The sequence below is a fragment of the Phacochoerus africanus genome, chromosome 6, assembly GCF_016906955.1.
Source record: "Phacochoerus africanus isolate WHEZ1 chromosome 6, ROS_Pafr_v1, whole genome shotgun sequence".
Taxonomy (NCBI): domain Eukaryota; kingdom Metazoa; phylum Chordata; class Mammalia; order Artiodactyla; family Suidae; genus Phacochoerus; species Phacochoerus africanus.
Window position 1 is genome coordinate 36,812,331 of NC_062549.1, and position 21,663 is coordinate 36,833,993.

General features: G+C 37.0%; 1 protein-coding gene across 2 annotated transcripts in view; it reads left to right on the plus strand.

Moving 5' to 3' along the window:
- Window positions 1-21,663, plus strand: part of RGS22 (regulator of G protein signaling 22) — a 154,301-nt gene that overhangs the window by 62,215 nt on the left and 70,423 nt on the right. For both annotated transcript variants that reach the window (XM_047783528.1, XM_047783530.1), the window contains exons 10-13: window positions 4,951-5,125; window positions 7,610-7,743; window positions 19,604-19,718; window positions 21,139-21,261. In XM_047783528.1, the coding sequence (XP_047639484.1) occupies window positions 4,951-5,125; window positions 7,610-7,743; window positions 19,604-19,718; window positions 21,139-21,261 (547 nt within the window). The remainder of the gene's footprint in view (window positions 1-4,950; window positions 5,126-7,609; window positions 7,744-19,603; window positions 19,719-21,138; window positions 21,262-21,663) is intronic.

Consider the following 21,663-nt stretch of genomic DNA (forward strand, 5'->3'; position numbering starts at 1 on the left):
AAAAGCAAATCAAAACTACAATGAAGTCCCACCTCACACCAGTCAGAATGGCCATCATTAACAAATCAACAAATAGCAAATGCTGGAGAGGAACTGGAGAAAAGGGAACCTTCCTACACTGTTGGTGGGAACGTAAATTGGTACAACCACTATGGAAAACAGTATGGGGGTACCTCAGAAAACCAAATATAGAACTACCATATGACCCAGCAATCCCACTCCTAGGCATATACACAAAGACTTTTTAAAAGAGCCTTTCAGAGCTTCTGAGTTGGTGAACATGTAGAGGTGCTGGAAGGTGCACACACACACAACACCTTTCCTTGTGCATCTCTTCCATCTGGTTGTTCCCAAATTTCATCCTTTTATAAGAAGCCAGTAATCTAGATTAAGGAAACAAATAGAAATATTGTAGATAATGGGAACCAGAATTCTCATCAATGTGGAGGAGAGTTACAAATACACAAGAGAACAGACTGAATCATGTGGTATAGAACTGGATTTAGAGGTGCAAATGGAAAATGCCACTTTCATAAATTCAAGTTACCACAGTCAATTATGAAGACTAATTCACTGACCAAACAGGACAAATCAAACAACAGAAGACCATCCAAACAAGAAAGAAAACAACTTGCAAGAGAAAATCTGAATCATGTGTTAGAATTTTCCCTGGTTGGCGGGGGGTGGGGGTGTGTCCGTGGGAGGGGGGAGTATTTCGGGTGACTCTCCAAATGAAGGGTTAGGGTTCCACATAAGTTTTACTCTGTATGCTTCATTAGAGTAGAAGCAGTTATATCCTCTTGGGCTAAGTTTATCCAACTAATGCAAACTTTCCTATGTCAGATGTTGCTGCCTACACCACTATTAATGCTAAATATAAACCATATCTGAGAGATTAAAAAAAAAGTTCTGTCATAGACCAAAATTTTTAAGCTTTGATGAGGTCCAGTTTTCCAACCTTCCTTTTATGGATTATGCCTCTGGTGTTAAACCTAAGAGCCTCTTTGCCTAGTGCTTTATTCTGAAGATAGTCTCCTATGTTTTTGGGTTTTTTTTCCTAAAATCCTTGTAAATTTATGTTTTACATTTAAACCCATGGTCTATTTGGAATTAATTTTTATTTCAGGTGTAAGGTTTAGGTCAGGGTTCAATTTTTTTTTTTTCTTGCTTATAGATATCCAGTTGTTCATCCTCATTTATTTAAAAGGCTATTTGTCCTCTTTCCTTCTTTTCTGTTTTTCATTAACAGGAAAAGCACATTGTATAGATTCACATAACTACCACGACAATCACCGTACAAACAATTCTATCACCTTAAGATGCTCTTGGAGTTTCCTGGTGGCCTAGCAGTTAAGGATCTGGCATTGTCACTGCTCAGGTCACTGCTGTGGTGCAGGTTCAATCCCTGGCCCAGGAACTTCTCCATGCCGTGCAAGTCCTCCACTCCTAATGCTTGGCAACTGCTGATCTGTCCTTTGTCACTATAGTTTTACCCTTTTTAGAATGTCCTACAGTTAAATTATACAGTATTAACTTTTTGAGACCGACTTCTGGTTGGTTATCATAATGCTCCCAAATTGTTTCATGTATCGTAGTTCATACATTTTGTTACCTTGGCTTTCCAGTTGTTCATTGTTGGTAAACAGAAATATGATTGAATTTTGTGTGTACTCCCTCAGTGGTGGAGAGGGCAAAAGCCCTTCCATTCTCGATCGCTAACCTCAGATGAGCCTGCTGTGCTTCTGTGGCTCCTTTGGTGCTTTTCCATTCTCAGGTCCACCAAACACTCCCATTTTCTCACCCACACACTAATATTGTGCAGGTCTTAGAGCTGATCTATGGACTCACTCACTTGTGGGAATCCTTCTCACTTTAACGTTTTCATCTAAATGTCTGTGAATTGGGGGTTGTGTTATCTAGTTGTGCTGTCTTTTTATGCAGCAATTATGGGACCTACTAAAACAATAATTCTGACATTGCCATTTTCCCAGCATCCTCTCTTACCCTTTTTCTTGATGTTGCTAAATCCTGCATATTCTTTAAAATTCAGAATAAAACATAAAGATACACTTAATGTAACCACCACATTGGTTGGGAAATATAGCATTGCCAAGACCTCAAAGATGCCCTCCTGATCCTCACTCCTATTTGGAGGTAACCACTATTTGATTTTGTGATTATCACCTTGATTTTCTTCAAAGTTTTACCATCCATGACTGCAGATAAATCTCTAAACACATTTAAAAAAAAAGAAATTGGGGGGGCTGCACTTGTGGCATGTGAAAATTCCCTGGCTAGTGGTCGAATCAGAGCTGCAGCTGCTGGCCTACACCACAGCCACAGCAATGCAGGATCTGAGCCACATCTGTGACCTACCCCACAGCTCATAGCAAGTCAGGATCCTCAACCCGCTGAGTGAGGCCAGGGATCAAACCTGCATCCTCATGGATACTAGTCAGACTTGTTTCCACTGAGCCACAATAGGAACTCCTAAACACATATTTTTGTATCTGTTTAGTCTACAATTTTATAAAAATAGAATTGTGTTGTATGTACTCTTTTGTGTCTTCTATCAACATTATATTTGTAAGATTTGACTGTAACTGTATTTAAGTTTTGGATTTCAGCTTTCATGAATTGCCTGTTTATCTTCTTTATGCATTTTTCTATTAGGAGATATATAGATGTGTGTGTGTGTGTGTATACCACACACATCTACATGCACATGTATGTATATATGTGTGTTTATGTATATATACAAACACACACATGTTTCATGTTTCCAAACACATGTATTGGATACAGTTCCCTTGGGGGTATTATGTGGCAAATATCTTCTCCCACTCTTTAGAGCTTGAGAAAAAAGATGAGCACAATCAACATTCATGAGAACTTGTATGATGGAAGTATGAAAAAGAATAATACCAGTTTAGGATTGACTGTGAAACACAGTCCACAATGTTTGATGAATTCACATTGCGGTTAATAAATTAATGCAATGAATGTAATAAGAATGCAGGATTAGGAGTTCCCATTGTGGCGCAGTGGTTAACGAATCTGACTAGGAACCATGAGGTTGCGGGTTTGATCGCTGGCCTCACTCAGTGGGTTGGGGATCCGGCGTTGCCGTGAGCTGTGGGGTAGGTCGCAGATGCGGCTCGGATCCTGAATTGCTGTGGCTGTGACGTAGTAGGCCAGTGGCTACAGCTCCGATTCGACCTCTAGCCTGGAAACCTCCATATGTTATGGGAAGCGGCCCTAGAAAAGGCAAAAAGACAAAAAAAAAAAAAGAATGCAGATTAAAATAGTGGGGGCAGTAGGGACTTATGGAGTCATATGAATGTACTGTAATGATGGGAGTTAGAAAATTGAGATACCTGGATTTCCTGTCCAGCACATGTATGGGTTATTGGATAGGGATCTTGTAAATATGCCCACTTACTGGTTGGCCTGAAAATAAGAGGTAATTTGGGATAATTTCAAATCTTCAAGTAAAGATTTTGCAATGTAGTGCAAAATGACCACCCAGGTCTTGAAAGGGTGGTTTCTGATCCTAAACTAATTATGGATCTGGATTCTCTTTCACTTCTAACCTGTGTTTACATCAGAAGTATCTACCTTCTTATTTTTAAAAGGAGGCAGTTTTCTACCAGAACGAAGTATGGAGTGGAAATTCGTTTGGGGGCCAGGCAGCAGGAGGAAAACCTAGTCCAAGAAGCAATTAACAACAGGCCCTGACAGCTGGAGTCAGCGCTCCTGCCAATATAGAGCTTGCCCATTGACTAAGTACCAGAATATCCATCTAATTAAGTGGGGCCTTGATATTGTGCCAAACATTCTTTTTCCTAAATTTCTGGCAGTATTGTTGGTCTTTTACTTATTATATAAATTGTTATAAAATTAATTCTTACTTTTTTTTTTTTTTTGGTTGCACACACAGCATATGGAAGTTCCCAGGCTAGGAGTCTAATCAGCGCTGTAGCCTCTAGGCTACATCACAGCCACAGCAATGCCAGATCCGAGCTGTGTCTGTGACCTACACCAGAGCTCACGGCAACACCGGATCCTTAACCCACTGAGTGGGGTCAGGGATTGAACCTGAAACCTCATGGATACTAGTCAGGTTTGTTACTGCTGAGCCACAGTGGGAACTCCTTAGTTCTTTGAAATTGAAGGCTTGAAAATAGATCGCATGAATCATAATGCACTTTAGTAGTATACTTGAGCATTATAAAAATGTTTATGTATTTTTAAATGTTTATTTCATCCACTAGTTTTTATTTGGTAGTGTAGATAAATTCTAAACTGCTTTGAAATGGATCACAGATGCATTTTATGTTTGTCTTACTAGAAACTAAATTATTATTATTATGTTTTATTTTTTTGTCTTTTTGCCTTTTCTAGGGCTGATCCTGCGGCATATGGAGGTTCCCAGGCTAGGGGTCGAATCGGAGCTGTAGCCACTGGCCTACGCCAGAGCCACAGCAATGCGGGATCCAAGCCGCGTCTGTGACCTACACCACAGCTCATGGCAACGCCGGACCCTTAACCTACTGAGCAAGGCCAGGGATTGAACCTGCAACCTCATGGTTCCTAGTCAGATTTGATAACCACTGAGCCACAACGGGAACTCCAAAACTAAATAATTAAAAAATTTTTTTCATTGATGTATAGGTTTCTTTTTCTTGTAAGGCAGATAATCATTTGAATGTAATTTTATTAATTACTTTTTTCATGTATATTGCCTCTATATAAATGAATGTGACCTCTGGCAGGTGACATAGAATAACATGGGGGGATGGGCTAGGCAGCAGAAAAAGAAATTATTGGAGAAGGAGTGTGGCAAGACTGATAACTGTGAGCACAGCCATTATACACTTGGTAGGCTTTTGATTTTTGATGCTTATTGGCTGCTTTAACCTTAAATTGGTGTGTTTTTCTTTTAACTAGGGCACCAAGATTCTGTGTTACTCATTCATCTTCAACAAAACATGCGAGTGCCGAACTGAAATTCTGGCACCTTCGTCAAGAGAAACCAAGGAAGGATGTTGACCCCTTTCCACAAATGGCAACCCTCTTGCCATTAAGACCTAAATCTTGCATTCCACAGATATCTGAGATGCAGGTAAGGTGTACAGCAATAATTGGATCTCTTTCATTAAATTTGTAGTAAAATGTTCATGCTCTGGTTTTGTACGTTATTGCTTAAGTTTAATCATAAGCTTTTATTTATTTATTTTATTTATTTATTCACTTATTTATTTATTTATTTTTGCTGCTGTTAATGTACATTCTGCAACAATTAGGAAGTAAAAAAACCTGTAGTCTGTTCTCCACCAAGCAGCCAATGTGATCTTTTAAAATGCATGAGCAGGAGTTTCCGCTGTGGTGCCGTGGGTGAAGACTATGACTGCAGCAGCTTGAGTCACTGTAGAGGCAGTGGGTACAATCCCTGGCCCCATTGCAATGGGTTAAAGGACGCAGTGTTGCCATGAAAACAACAACAAAGCATGAGCAGGAATTCCCTGGTGGCTGGTGGTTAAGGATTGGGTGTTGTCACGGCTGTGACTCAGGTTTGATCCCTAGCCCGGGGACTTCTACATGCCTCAGGCACTACCAAGAGGAAGGAAAAAAAAAAAAAAGAAGAAGAAGAAGAAAACTTTTATTGGGGTAAGAAACACATAAAATTTACCATCTTAACCATTTTCCAGTGTACATGGCAGCAGTGAGTGTATTTGCATTGATGTGAAACAGATATCCAGAACTATTTTATCTTGCAAGTTTGAAACCATCTACCCATTAAACAAACCCTCCTGCATCCTCTGGTAACCACCATTCTATTCTGTTTTGTTTCCATGAACTTGACCACTTTCTTATGATACATTTTTAATAGGCCCAGTGCCCTGAAGTCCCACTCATGCAGCGAGGTTAGCTCAATGTCCTGCTGTGTTCCCAATTACTAAAATAGATGTGAGCCATGATACCTAGAAAGTTATATGTGAAGCATACTTAAGTAATTAATTTTGTTTATAGAGTTCTCTAAAAAATGTTTGTAGTTGTTAAGGCACCTAGAGTATAAATAAGATTTTATTGTTTGTTCTGGATAATAAAACATCACAAATATATTTCTTGCTTTCCAGCAATGTTTATTATATTCTAATTGAAGTTAACATATAAGAAAAGTTTGTTTTTCAAATTATAAAAATAACAAAATTACTGTAAACTTGGAAACTGAAGATTCAGATCACTCTGATCTCACCTCCTTCTAGACAACTATTATTTATTTTCTCTTAGACTTGTTATGAATTTTGTTTTCGTATACTTATATTTTTGTTATAATACAAAAGTTTAACATCTTTATCATCATGTTTCCATGTGTCATAATTTTCATAATCCTATTTTTAAGTATTACGTAATGTTACATTTATGTATTTCTCATACTCAGATAATTGGGTTTTTTTCCTCCCTTCTTTGGATGTTTAGGTGTTTGTACTTTTTTGGTTCATGCATCTCAGATTCTAGATTTATTTATTATTTTTTTTTATTTTTTTTAATAGCCACACCTATGGCATATGGAAGTTCCTGGGCCAGGGATCGAATTGGAGCTGCAGCTGCAGACTTACGCCACAGCCACAGCAACACAGGATCTGAGCTGTATCTGCAACCTGTGCTGCAGATCCTTAACCCACAGATCCACGCCAGGGCTCAAACCCATATCCTCATAGACACTATGTTGGGTTCTTAACCTGACAAGCCATGACAGGAACTCCCATATTTCTAGATTTAAATAGTTAAATTTACCGTAAAGGACATTAAAAAATACTCATAAAAATAAAATGTCCAAAAATGGAAATAAATAATTTTGATATTAAGACTCTTATGGACCAGTGGTATCTCCGCATCTTTGCCCTTCCCTGCCACTTACTTGCATTCCCCGCCTCATCACACACATACATCCACATAAAATACCCAGAGCACTAAAACCTACTCAATTATAGAATGAAGAAAAGTTTTTGTATTCTCCTTCAGGAAAGAGTCTTCTTTCCCAATGATGTAAGGATAAGTTTTGATCTTTTTAAAAATTTTAAAACTCTAAATAAGTGTAGGAACTTCAGCCTGCTAGTTGTATTAAAGTGGGCATTTGGGAAGGAGGATATTTTCTTTCTGTGTCTTTTATTCTTTTTTATTATTATTATTTTTTATTTTTTAGGGGCACACCCGCAGCATATGGAGGTTCCCAGGCTAGGGGTCTAATCGGAGCTGTAGCTGCCAGCCTACACCACAGCTACAGCAACACCAGATCTGAGCAGCATCTGCAACCTACACTACAGCTCATGGCAACACCAGATCCTTACCCCACTGAGCAAGGCCGGGGATCGAACACGCAACCTCATGATTCCTAGTCGGATTCGTTTCCCCTCCTCCATGATGGGAACTCCAGGAAGGAAGATATTTTCATTCTAGCAGGAAGCATAGTAGGTGGTAGTGGGAAGAAATCCTCAAAACAAATTTGAAGTGTATATGCAGAGCTATGCTATATTCTCTGTCCTACCCACCCACCCCCATTTTGCCCATTTTTCACTTTGTTCATTATCTTACTATTTTTTAGAAAGAAGAATCCAGTTTATTACAACTTTCTAAATCTCCTAAGAAACCACCTAGAGTAAAAACAGCAAATCAAAAACCTTCGAAGAGTGAGTCTTTGTATCCAGTTTCTTCTAAGGATGATGTGATTGGGAAAGGGTAGGTGCAGCTTTTTGTGTGCCAAGTGCTTTTCTAAAATGGTAAGATTTTTGACGAATTTAAAAAATTAAACAGAAATTAAAAATTAATGCTTTGATTTTTATATGGGTTCTTATATTTCAATGATAGATATTTGAGGGTTATACTTCCCATGTATATTCTAAATTAAGAATAGAACTCCTGAGATTAGTAATTTTTTTTTTTTTTGGTCTTTTTAGGGCCGCACCTGCAGCATATGAAGGTTCCCAGGCTAGGGGTCGAATCAGAGCTGTAGCTGCTGGCCTACACCACAGCCACGGCAATACCAGATCCAAGCCACGTCAGTGACTTACACCACAGCTCATGGCAATGCTGGATGCTTAACCCACTGAGCGAGACCAGGGATCAAACCTCTCTTCTCATGGATCCATTCTCTCTCTTCATGGATCCTAGTCAGATTTGCTTCCACTGAGCCACGATGGGAACTCTGAGATTAGTAATTTTAAAGAGGTGGTTGCGGTGGTTAAAGAGTTCCCGTTGTGGCTCAGTGGTTAATGAATCCGACTAGGAACCATGAGGTTGAGGGTTCCATGCCGTGGGTGTGGCCCTAGAAAAGGCAAAAAGACAAAATAAATAAATAAATAAAGAGGTGGTTGCTGTGATCTCTAGCTTCTCATGAGCTGTACAATCAAAAGACTTCTCTGAGAATATTGCCCTTCAATTCTTTCTTTTCCCTGTTCAGTAATATTTCTCAAACTTGAGAATTCAAAATACTCTCATTAATATTGTCCTTATTTAATACAGTATATTTTTTACTCATTTAGATTTGCATCTCTGTTTACTCTTTTCATTGTTATTTATTTCAAATGGAATTATTTTCCTTCAGCCTTGAAAAAAAACGTTCTTTGATATTAACTTTGGTGTGGGGTCTGCTGGTGATAATTCTTTATTTAACAATTTATGACCTCACTTTAATTCTTTTTATTGAGATAAAATATACCTATCATAAATTTCATCATTTTAATCACATTCAGGTACACAGTTGGATTTTTATTATATTCACAAAGTTATATAATCATCACTACTATATAATTCCAAAATAATCTATCAGCCCCCAAAAGAAGCTCAATCTCATTAGCAATCACTTCTCATTCCTTCCTTTCCAACCCCAGGTAACTAATCATCTACTTTATGTATCTATGGATTTGCCTATTCTGAACATTTTATGTAAGTGCAGTCATATAATATGTGGCCTTTGTATTTGGCATCTTTCATTTATCATAGTATTTTCAAGGTTCATCCATGATATAGTCACTTTTATTCTTAAATGTTTTTGCTGGTTATAGAATTATAGGTTGATGTTTTTTTCTTTCAGTGCTTTAAAGATATTCTATTACCTTCTAGCTGTCATTGTTTCTGTATAAATATTATCTGTCACAGGAATTGTTCTCTTAAAGATACTAAATCTTTTCTCCATCTGCTTCAGGAATACCTTTATATTTTGTGGGGTTTTGTTTTGGTTTTTTTAATTTTACTCTGATGTATTTGGGTATGATTCTACTCTTATGTATCCAGTTCAAATTCAGTGTGATTAAATCTGCGGCTCTGATGTCTATCATCAGTTTGGGAAATTTTTCAGCTGTTTTATTTTATTTTATTTATTTATTTTTGTCATTTTGCTATTTCTTGGGCCGCTCCCAAGGCATATGGAGGTTCCCAGGCTAGGGGTCCAATCGGAGCTGTAGCCACCGGCCTACAACAGAACCACAGCAATGCGGGATCCGAGCCGCGTCTGCAACCTACACCACGGCTCACGGCAACGCCGGATCGTTAACCCACTGAGCGATGCCAGGGACCGAACCCGAAACCTCATGGTTCCTAGTTGGATTCGTTAACCACTGCGCCATGATGGGAACTCCACAGCTGTTATATTTTATAAAATTGTTTCTAATCTCTTCTTTATCACCTCTTACTCTGGGATTACAGTTAAATATATGTTAGACATTCCCAATTTATCCTTTCATACTTGTCTTCTGCATTTCATCTTATTCTTGGTATTTTCTTTCAATTTATTTTCTAGTTCACTGTTTTTCTTCTGGACCATGTCTAATCTGCTGTTACGCACTTTTGTTGAGTTCCTATTTTCAGGTTTTAAAAAAAATTCTAGGAGTTCCCGTCGTGGCTCAGCAGTTAACGAACCTGACTAGCATCCATGAGGATGTGGGTTCAATGCCTGGCCCCCCTCTGTGGGTTAAGGATCTGGCATTATTGTGAGCTGTGGTGTAGGTCGCAGGCATGGCTTGGATCCAGCATTGCTGTGGCTCTGGCGTAGCCGGCAGCTACAGCTCTGATTGGACCCCTTGCCTGGGAACCTCCATACGCTGCAGGTGTGGCCCTAAAAAGATAAAAAAAAAAAAAAAAATTCTGTAACTTCTCTTTTGTTCCTTTGTTAGAAATGTTATATTTTATAGTTTCAAGTTCTCTGCTGAAATTCTCAGTCTTCTGTTTTATCTCTTTGATCATAGTTGTTTAAAGCCTATGTCTGATAATTTTGACATCTGGAGACCCCATGACTCTATTGCTCTGTTTTTTAGCTAGCTTGTGTGTGTGTTCTTGTTTTGTCTGCTCTTATGTCTTGTTTTTGATAATTTTATGCTAAACTTTTTATTTGTGACATTTTTTGCAGAATTTAAGGCTTAAGTTGACGTCAATATAGTTAGCCCTCTATATCCATGGGTTCTGCATCCACAGACTCAACAAATCAAAGAGAAAATATTCTAAAAAAAACTAAAATTCCAGAAAGTTTCAAAATACAAAATTTTATTCTGCTGTGTGCTGGAAACTATTTATGTAGCATTTACATTGTATTTATAATTATATACATAGCATTTAGATTGTATTAGGAATTTTAAGTCATCGAGATGATTGAAAATACATGTGAGGATGTGTGTAGATTATATGTAAATACTATGCCATTTTATATAAGAAATTTGAGCATCTGCAGATTTTGGTATCTACAGGGAGTGCTGGAATCAATCTCCCATCGATTCTGAGGGATGATTTTTTTTCTACAAGAAATTTTTTTCTCTTGTTTTGCTAGACGGTTTAAGAACTAGTAATCTCAGATCATCTTAGTCTAATTAGTTTTTTTTTTTTTTTTTTAACCAAAGACTCGCAGTTATGCTGCAGTGTGTGCAGGGACTGGTTTACTTCCAGTTACCCCCTTACTGCCTAGACTTTAGCCCTTGCAGTTAAACAAAAGTATAAAGTTTAAGAGGGCCCTCAGCTCTATTTTTTTTTTTGTCTTTTTCTTTGTTATTGTTGTTGTTGTTGTTGCCATTTCTTGGGCTGCTCCCGCAGCATATGGAGGTTCCCAGGCCAGGGGTCCAATCGGAGCTGTAGCCACCGGCCTACGCCAGAGCCACAGCAACGCAGGATCCGAGCCATGTCTGCAACCTACACCACAGCTCACGGCAACGCCGGATCGTTAACCCACTGAGCAAGGGCAGGGACCGAACCCGCAACCTCATGGTTCCTAGTCGGATTCGTTAACCACTGCGCCATGACGGGAACTCCCCTCAGCTCTATTTTAAATGCTCTTTATCAAGAAAAACTCAGGGAAAAGCAACCTCAAATGCTGAAATGCTGAAATTTTCTCTGATTTTTTTTTCCTATTTTTTATTATGATAAAATACACATAACATGAAACTTACCATTTTAACTCTTTTTTTTTTTACCATTTCTCGGGCCGCTCCCGCAGCATATGGAGGTTCCCAGGCTAGGGGTCTAATCCGAGCCGCAGCCTCCAGCCTACGCCAGAGCCACAGCAACGCGGGATCCAAGCCGCGTCTGCGACCAACACTACAGTTCATGGCAGCGCTGGATCCTTAACCCACTGAGCAAGGTCAGGGATCGAACCCGCAACCTCATGGTTCCTAGTCGGATTCGTTAACCACTGAACCACGACAGGAACTTCCATTTTAACTCTTTTAAAGTGTATAGCTTAGTGATATCAATCATTACCACCATCCACCTCCAGATCTCTTTTCCCTATGTAAAACTGATGCTGTATATCTATCAAACAGTTAGTCCTCATTCCCTCCTCTCTTCAGCCCTGACAGCAACCATTCTTTCCATCTCTGAGATTTTGGCTACTCTAAGTACCTTGTATAATGGAACATGCGTTATTTGTCTTATTGTGACTGTCCTATTTCACTTAGCATAATGTCCTCAGGGTTCATTCATGTTGCAGTATATGTGAGAATTTCCTTCTTTTTAAGGCTGAATAGTATTACACCATATTTGTATACTACATATTGCTTATCCATTCATCTGTCAGTGGACACTTGGGTTGCTTTCACATTTTAGCTATTGTGAATAATATTACTATGACCATGTGTATTCAAATATCTTTTCAAGAACCTCCTTTCAGTTCTTTTGGGTATATACCCAGAGGTGGAATCATCATGGGGGTGATTCTGTTTTGGATTCTTTGAGGAACTGCTGTACTGTTTTCCACAGTAACTGTGCTATTTAATATACCCATCAATACTGCACAACCATTCTGCTTTCTACATATCCTTGCCAACATTTGTTATTTTTCTGATTTTTTTATATACCCTAACTATGTGAAGTGGTACCTCATTGTTATTTTGAGTTGCATATGATTAGTGATGTTGAGCATTTTTCCATGTGCTTATTGGTCATTTTTATACCATCTTTGAAGAAATGGCTCTTTGATCATTTTTGGATCAGTTTTTTTTCAGTTGAAAAGTTCTCTATATTTTCTGGATATTAATCCCTTATCAGATATACAAGTTATAAATATTTTTCCCTGTCTGTGTATTACCTTTTTATTCTGTTGATAGTATCTTTTGATAAAAAATTTTTAATTTTCATAAAGCTCAATTTGTCCATTTTTTCTTTTATTGCCTGTGCCTTTGGTATCATATCTAAGAAATCATTGCCAAATCCAAAGTTGTAAAGCTTTTGTCCTATTTTTTTTTCTAAGTATTTAATCCATTTTGAGCTAACTTTTATTACAGTATTAGATAAGGATTCACTGCATACTTTTATTTTTCCCCCACACTCACAGCATATGGAAGTTCCTGGGCCAGGGATCAAATCTAGGCTCCATCTGTAACCACAACAACCTATGCTTGTTGGCCATCTGTATATCTTTCTTGGAGAAGTGTCTATTCAGGTCTTTTGCCCTTTTTTCAGTTGGGTTGTTGGCTTTTTTGCTCTTGAGTTGTATAAGTTGTTTGTATATTTTAGAGATTAAGCCCTTGTCAGTTGCATCATTTGAAACTATTTTCTCCCATCCTGTAAGTTGTCTTTTTGGTTCCCTTTGCTGTGCAAAAGCTTGTCATTTTGATAGATCTCAGTGATTTATTTTTGCTTTTATTTCTGTTGCTTTGGGACACTGACCTGAGAAAACATTTGTAAGGTTGATGAGGAAATCAATAAAATAGACATTTAAAAAAATAGAAAAAATCAGTAAAACCAAGAGCTGGTTCTTTGAAAAGGTAAACAAAATTGACAAACCTCTAGCTAGATTCACCAAGAAGAGGAGAGGAAAAACCCAAATAAACAAAATAAGAAATGAAAAAGGAGAAGAAGTCACAATGGATATTACAGAAATACAAAAATCCATATGAGAATACTATGAACAATTGTATGCTAACAAATTTGACAACCTAGAAGAAATGGACAACTTTCTAGAGACAACCTGTGAAAACTGAATCAAGAAGAAATAGATCAATTGAACAGACTAATCACTAGAAATGAAATTGAATATGTCATAAAAAACACTCCCTACAAATAAAAGTCCAGGACCAGAGATGGCTTCACAGGCGAATTCTACCAGCCATACAAAGAGGAACTTATAGCCATGCTCCTTAAACTTTTTCAAAAGGTTGAAGAAGGAACACTCCCAAAGACATTCTCTGACACTGCAATCACTCTAATTCCAAAACCAGACAAAGATACCACCAAAAAAGAAAACTATAGGCCAATATCTTTGATTAATATAGATGCAAAAATTCTCAACAAAATGTTAGCCAACCGAATCTGACAACATATAAAAAAGATCATACACCACGACCAGGTGGGATTCATCCCAGGTTCACAAGATGGTTCAACACATGCAAATCAATCAATGTCATACACCACATTAACAAAAGAAAAGTCAAAAACCGCAGGATCATCTCAGTAGATGCAGAAAAACCATTGGACAAAGTCCAACATCACTCATGATCAAAACTCTTACCAAAGTGGGTATAGAGGGAACATACCTTAACATAATCAAAGCCATTTATGACAAACCCACAGCAAATATAATACTCAATGGGGAAAAACTGAAAGCCTTCTCACTCAAATCTGGAACAAGATAAGGATGCCTACTCTCACCACTGTTGTTCAACATAGTACTGGAAGTCCTAGCCACAGCAATCACACAAACAAAAGAAACAAAAGGCATCCAAATAGGAAGAGAAGAGGTAAAATTGTCTAGTGATTTTGTATCCTGCAACTTTATTGAATTCATTTGTTATTTCTAACAATTTTTTGGTGGAGTCTCCGGTGTTTTCTCTATCTAATATCATGTCTGCAAGTAATGACAGTTTTACTTCTTCCTTTCTGATTTGGATGCTTTTTATTTTCTTGCCGAATTGTTCTTGCTAGGGTTTCCAATTCAATGTTGAATAAAAATGACAAGAGTGGGCACTCTTGTCTTGTTACTGATCTTAGAGAGAAAGCTTTCAGCTTTTCACTGTTAAGTATGATTTAGCTGTGGGTTTATCATATATTGCCTTTATTGTGTTAAAGTACATTCGCTCTACATGCACTTTGTTGAGAGTTTTACTCATGAATGAATACTTGTAAATGCTTCTTCTTCATCTGTTGAGGTCATCACATGATTTTTATACTTCATTTTGTTAATGTTACGTGTCACATTGATTTGCAGATGTTAACCCATCCTTCTATCCTTAGAATAAATCTCACTTGAGCATGATGTATGATCCTTTAAATGCATTGTTGAATTTTTAAAAAAATATTCATTCTTTTTCATTTTTCATGGTTCATTTTTAAATTTTTATCAAAGTATAGTTTATTTACAATATTCCTTCAATTTCTGGTGCACAGCAAAGTGACCCAGCCACCCATGCACACACACAAAAAATTTGTCTAAACTTAAATATGTTATTTATTTATCATTTTATTAGTATGCTAACAGGGAGTTCCCATCGTGGCTCAGTGGTTAACGAATCCAACTAGGAATCATGAGGTTGTGGGTTCAATCCCCAATCTTGCTCAGTGGGTTAAGGATCTGGCGTTGCTGTGAGCTGTGGTGTGGGTTGCAGACACAGCTCGGATCTCTAGTTGCTGTGGTTCTGTTGTAGGCCGGTGGCTACAGCTCCATTCCAACCCCTAGCCTGGGAACCTCCATATGCTGTGGGTGCAACCCTAGAAAAGACAAAAAGACAAAAAAAAACCCAAAAAAACAAACAAAAAAAAACCACAAAAAGTAAATGCTAACAAATTCATCTTCAAGTATGAGTTAAAATGAATAAATGTCAAATATAAAGTTTATTATATACAAATTGAAGTATAAAAAGTATTTTCTTAAGGATTTTTGCATCTACATTAATCAGGAATAGTCTCTTTCTTGTATTGTCCTTCAGTGGTTTTGGTATCAGGGTAATGCTGGCCTTATAAAATGAGTTTGGGAATGTTCTCTCATTTTCTGTTTTTTGGAAGAATTTGAGAAGGGTTAATATTCATTAAGGAGTTCCCTGGTGGCATGGTGGTTAAGGATTCAGCATTGTCACTGCTGTGGCTCGGGCTCACTTCCTGGCTCTGCATGCTGCAGGTGTGGCCAAAAAAACAATTCTTTAAGTTTTAGGTAGAATTCACCAATATAGCCATCTGGTTGGTCCTGGATTTTTGTTTGCTAGGGGTTTTGACTATTGATTAAAATCTCCTGGGAGTTCCCATTGTGGCTCAGCGGTAACAAACCTGACTAGTTGTCCACGAGGACATGGGTTTGATCCTTGGCCCTGCTCAGTTAGTTAAGGATCCAGTGTTGCCGTGAGCTGTGGTGTAGATGGCAGTCTCAGCTAGGATCTGGTGTTGCTGTGGCTGTGGTGTAGGCCAGCAGCTGCAGCTCTGATTCGACCCTTAGCCTGGGAACTTCTATATACCATGAATGTGGCTGTAAAAACAAAAAACAAAAAAACTCCTTAATAGCAATCAGTCTGTTCAGATTTTCTGTTTCTTCATGATTCGGTCTTTGTTGGCTGTATATTTCTATGAATTTGTCCATTTTTTCTAGATTGTTCAGTTTTTGATATATAGTTGTTGATAGTAGCCTCTTGGGATCTATAATATTTCTGTGGTATCAGGTTTTTTTTGACATTTTTCAATGTTTTATTATTCACAATAATTGCTAATTTACAAATAATTATGAGTCAAAGCTAAATAAAATGATAGAAATTATTTTTAAAAAATTTTTAAAGGGCCACACCCATGGCATAGAGAAGTTCCCAGGCTAAGGGTCGAATGGGAGCTCTAGCTGCCAGCCTATGCCACAGCCACAGCAACAAGGGACCTACATGTGGTATCAGTTTTAATGTCTCCTCTTTCCATTCTGATTTTACTTACGAGTCCTCTCTCATTTTTTCTTGGTGCCAGATAAAGATTTGACAATTAGTATCTTTCCAAAGAACCAGATCTTTGTTTCATTGGTCTTTTCTATTGTCTTTTAAGTCTCTATTTCATTTATTTTTGATCTAATCTTTTTTAAATTACTCAATGAATTTTTATTACATTTATAGTTGTACAATGACCATATTTTTGAGCTAATCGTTGTTATTTCCTTTCTTCTGGGTTTAGGCTTTGTTCTTTTTTTCCCTGAAGTTAGGTTATTTGAGATTTTTCTTATTTTTTCAATGTAGGGATTTAATCCAATGAACTTCCCTCTTAGACTGCTTTTGTGTTTTTCTATCTGTTTTTGGTATTTTTTATTTCCATTTTCATTTGTTTGAAGATACTTTTTGAGTTTTCTTTTGATTTCTTACTTTACCCATTGGTTATTCAGTAGCAGGTGTTTAATCTCTATATGTTTGTGAGTTTTCCAATTTTCTTTTGTAATGGATTTTTAGTTTCATACCATATGGTCAGAAAAGATGGTTATTTTAATCTTATTAAATTTATTGACTTGTTTTATGAGCTAATATGATTTATTCTGAACAATGTTCCATGTGCACTTGAGACAAGTTTGTATTCTGTTGCTTTTGATGGAATGTTCTACAAATGTCTGTTACGTCCACCTTGTCTAATGTGTCATTTAAGGCCAGTGTTTCCTATTTATTTACAGTCTTGGTGATATATCCATTGATTAAAGTAGGGTATCAAAGTTCCTTACTCTTATTATATGACTATCTTTTTCTCTTTTTAGTTCTGTTAATTTGCTTTATATATGTAGGTGCCTTTTTATTGGGCACATAAAAATTTACAAATGTTATATCCTCTGTTGGGTTGACCCAGTGTCATTATATAATGACCGTCTTTGTATCTTATTACAGCCTCTGTCACTTATTACAGTGTTTGTCTTAAAGGCCATTTTGTCTGACATAAGAATAGCTACCTCAGCTTTCTTTTGGTTTTCATTTGTATGGATCTTTTTTCCATCCTTTACTTTCAGTTTGTAGTTTAGCTGTTAGTGTCCTCTTGCTCTTTCTTTTGGTTTTCATTTGTATGGATCTTTTTTCCATCCTTTACTTTCTGTATGTCCTTACATTTAAAGTGAGTATTTTAGAGGCAGCATATATGTTTTGTATTTTTTTTTTATCCATTCAGCCACTTCATATGTTTTAATTAGAAAATGTAGCCTATTTACATTTTAAGTAACTTTTCATAATGTGTGGACTTACTGCAATTTTATTACTTGTTTTGAGGATTTCTTATAATTCCTTTGTTCATGTCTTCTTCTCCTGCTGTCTTCCTTTGTAATTTGATGATTTTCTATAAAGGGGAAGGGTATGTTTAAGGTGGTTAAGACTTCATCCTGTTGATATGCTTAGAGTAGGATAAAGTGGAAAGGGAGAAGTTGAAGTTACATGTAACAGAGAAGGAAGGTCTCTATTTTCAAAGGAGAATAGAGGGAAGGGTTCAAGAAGCAAGGCAGTGAGGTTACCTTGGACAGGAGACGGGAAACTTCTTCCTGAGATAGGATGGAAGGCAATAAGGGTGGTTATAGGTGAATACGTTTGTTGATAGATAAATTGTAAATGTTTTCAGGTGAAAATAACAGAAAACTTGGTTAACAATGGCTTAGACAAATTTGGCTTATTTTTTTCAAAGAACAAGAAATCTGAGTGTAGCCAACTACCAGTATTGGTTCACCAGATCATAAGTATTAAGGCCTAGACTCTCTATAATGCTCTTGGCTATGTCTTTATAGTCAGTGATGTTAAAAGTCCTGACATCAGGCTTTCAAATCATAAAGAAGGAGGAGGGGAAGTATCCATTAATCTGCCCCCTTTGGTCAGAAAAGCAAGCTTTCATCGAATCTCCCCAGCAGACTTACTTTTAAAATCTCGTTAGTCACAACTCTTGTTATACGGATACCCCTCACTGAAAAGAGTCTTGATAACTGAATATTTTGGGTTTTATTTTTATTTTTTATTTTTTCCGTGATGCTGGTTGTAGAAACATGTCACATGTCACTCAGTGGGTGTTGAGTTAGCCAGTCATTCAATAGTGTCTGCTCCATGGGGGAGGGGAAACTGAAGCATATTGCCCCTACATTTTGTCTGAGAAGAGCCTGCAAAGCAATCTGTTGGTGTATTAGAGTGGAGGTAGTTTGGTGAGTTGAAACGGGCATGTTTTATGGAGCTGGAAAATGAGGTTTAGAATAATTGCAGTGGACCGTGGGAGAGGGAGCTGGATAAGAAAATGTAAAAAGATAATGTCCAAAGTCATTAGTCTAACTCTAAAGTCTTCCATTATCTCATCTTAAACTACCATATATAAGCCCTTATGAATCCCACCTGTTTTGAGGATTAAATATCATAGTATGAATTATATTTGGCAGAGTGTTTGGTATGTAGTTTAGCTGTTAGTGTCCTCTTGCTCTAAGAAAATTAACTCGCTGCCTTTTTTTTTTTTTTTTTTTTTCGGTCTTTTTGCCTTTTCTAGGGCCGCTCCTGAGGCATATGGAGATTCCCAGGCTAGGAGTTGAATCAGAGCCATAGCCACCGGCCTACACCACAGCCACAGCAACGCCGGATCTAAGCCACATCTGCAATCTACACCACAGCTCACGGCAACGCCGGATCCCTAACCCACTGAGCAAGGCCAGGGATCAAACCCACAACCTCGTGGTTTCTAGTCGGATTCGTTAACCACTGCACCACAATGGGAACTCCAACTTGCTGCCCTTTAAACAATTGCCCTCCTTCATGTATTGTTCTCTATTCTCCCCATCTGAGGAACCGTTCTAAACACGTACCCACACAAAATATACCTCCCATCCATTATTCAGGAAAAAAAATCTCATTTCTTAAATTACTAATATAATTCAAAGGAACTCATTCTTATACACCCACAGTTTTATGACTCATTCCAGTCATTTGCTATCTATAATATATTTTCAGATTCATTCATCAAGCAGTTATTTTATTGAGAGCTGTCTTTCTGTTTGACTATACTTCATTTTCTCAACTACTTCTTGAGGGATGGACCTGATGCTTATACTTTTTTTTTTCTTAATTCCCTCAACAATGCTTAGAAGCACCCCTAAGGTGTAGTGCCAGGTATACTGAAGGTGCTCAAAGTATTTGTTGATCAGTTACTTCTTATCCATGTAATTTATTAGGTCAAGGCACATGTCAGAAAGCAGCAAAGTTATTCATTTAACATCTTTTACTGACATTTCTGAATGTCTGAAGCCCCAGCTGGATAGAAGATATACTTACACAGAAGAACCTTTGGTAAGTATTTTGAGGACTGATTAATCTGATTCTTCCTTGACCTAATTAATCTCCCCAGATTTAAGAGAATTTTTATTGATTTACCATAATAATTTTTAATTTACTAAACAAAAAATATTTTTTCCTTGCGTAAGAATTTTTATATGAAAACTTTGTTTTCTGTTATGGTACCATGTTGCTGTAAACTCCATTGGTTACTCTTTTCAGAAGCATCTATGTTCTCTGGTTTTGCTATCATCAAACCTAAGACAGAAAATATGACCCTCTAGGATTTTTTTTAAATGTTTAACAGTTGATAAAAATAATGTTTGATATTCTATTTTGGAAGCTTAGAAGTTTTAGAAAGCTACTAGCAGTATTTGTAGGGTGTGGCTACCTTGATAGTGTGGATTTAGTACACCCATTTTAAATGAAAATTTCCTTCTCTAACAATTAACTTGAGGTAGAAACCTTGGTAGTCTGAACATTTAGATATAATTTTGTACCATTTATTTTATTCTAAGCAAACAATTCTCCTTTTCTTCTAATTAACATGTTTTCTTACCTAAATAATGATTTTTTGATTTTGGAATGCCAGTGGTTAAACATTAAAAACATTAAATTTTCATCTCAGAATTTGTTCAGTAGTGGGGACAAAAGGGAGAGGCAGAGAGACACTGACAAAGAGCAAGAACCTGACTTAAACCTTAAATTGTCTACGCCACAGTTATCTTAAGATTACAAAGAAGTCTGAGTTCCTCACAACAAAAAGCAAAGGGTTCATGTGAATAGTGGATGCCCTTTCTTATTCTAGAGTTACTCTTGTGCTTAGAGAAATACCCAGCTTTCTGATGTTCAGGAATGGTGTTAGGCTTGCCAGCACCGTTGGCAGAGAAGCCCATAAATACCAAGGTTTTATGAGAACTTAGACTGCCATTTACACTCTGAAGGCCATGACCTGTATGAAGACTGTCCAAAGAGGGACCCCATAAGGACAGTTAATGAGCAGCACTAAGAGGCCTTGAAGATATTTCTTTTTATAACTCTCTTGTAGCTATTATAGCAGCAACTCAAGGCTAAAATAACAGTAAATATGTAGGAAAGGGGCCACCAGCAGAGATTTGGAAGACTCCTAAAATGGTATCACTGTGCCTGAAATGTGAAAATAGTTGAGGTTGGAAGTCAGTTTAACATTGTTTGAAATCAGATTGGTTTTATAATAGAATGAACTCTGCTGCTATTGTTGGCTCCATAAACGAATCTTTTGCGACAGTCAGATGCAAACATACTGCATTAATTACATATATGGTACAAAAATAAAATAAAATAGTCCAGTGGGGAAATGACAGCCTGGCAGAGTTTATGAAACCCTGTTGTTGTACAAAGCCATAAAAATGACAATGTTTCTGGGTAGATAATGTCCTTCTGTTTTGTTATCTAGATTAAAACAATGGCAGATGGTGCCTTGGGAGGATTTGACATGGAAAATTTGTTGCAATCCCTGTATGTAGAAAACAGAGCTGGATTCTTCTTTACTAAATTCTGTGAGAATTCAGGGAACAAGGTAGAAGATAATTATTTTAAATCTAAATTTATATTTCATTTTTAAATGAGAGGCTTAAAAAATTTAACGCTAAGTAATATATTTCATGTTAAAATTCCTCTCTCCTCTGATAAGAAACTTCATACTATATTTAGTAAAACTTTAAATATCTTAATTATAATTCTTTTTGCTTCATTATCCTACTAAAATTACAAATAAAAGTAAAATATAGTTAGACAAGGATTGACTTGCATTTTTAACTATAGTTTACTTTCATATAACTTTGTTTCAGTGCAGTGTATATTAAATTCAAGCTGAAATTTCTATCACTTTTAATTTTTATTTTTAATAATTCTAATAATTACAATTGCAACGAATAGTGACAAGCTTATATCCAGGTTTTTTTGTTTGTATGTTTGCTTG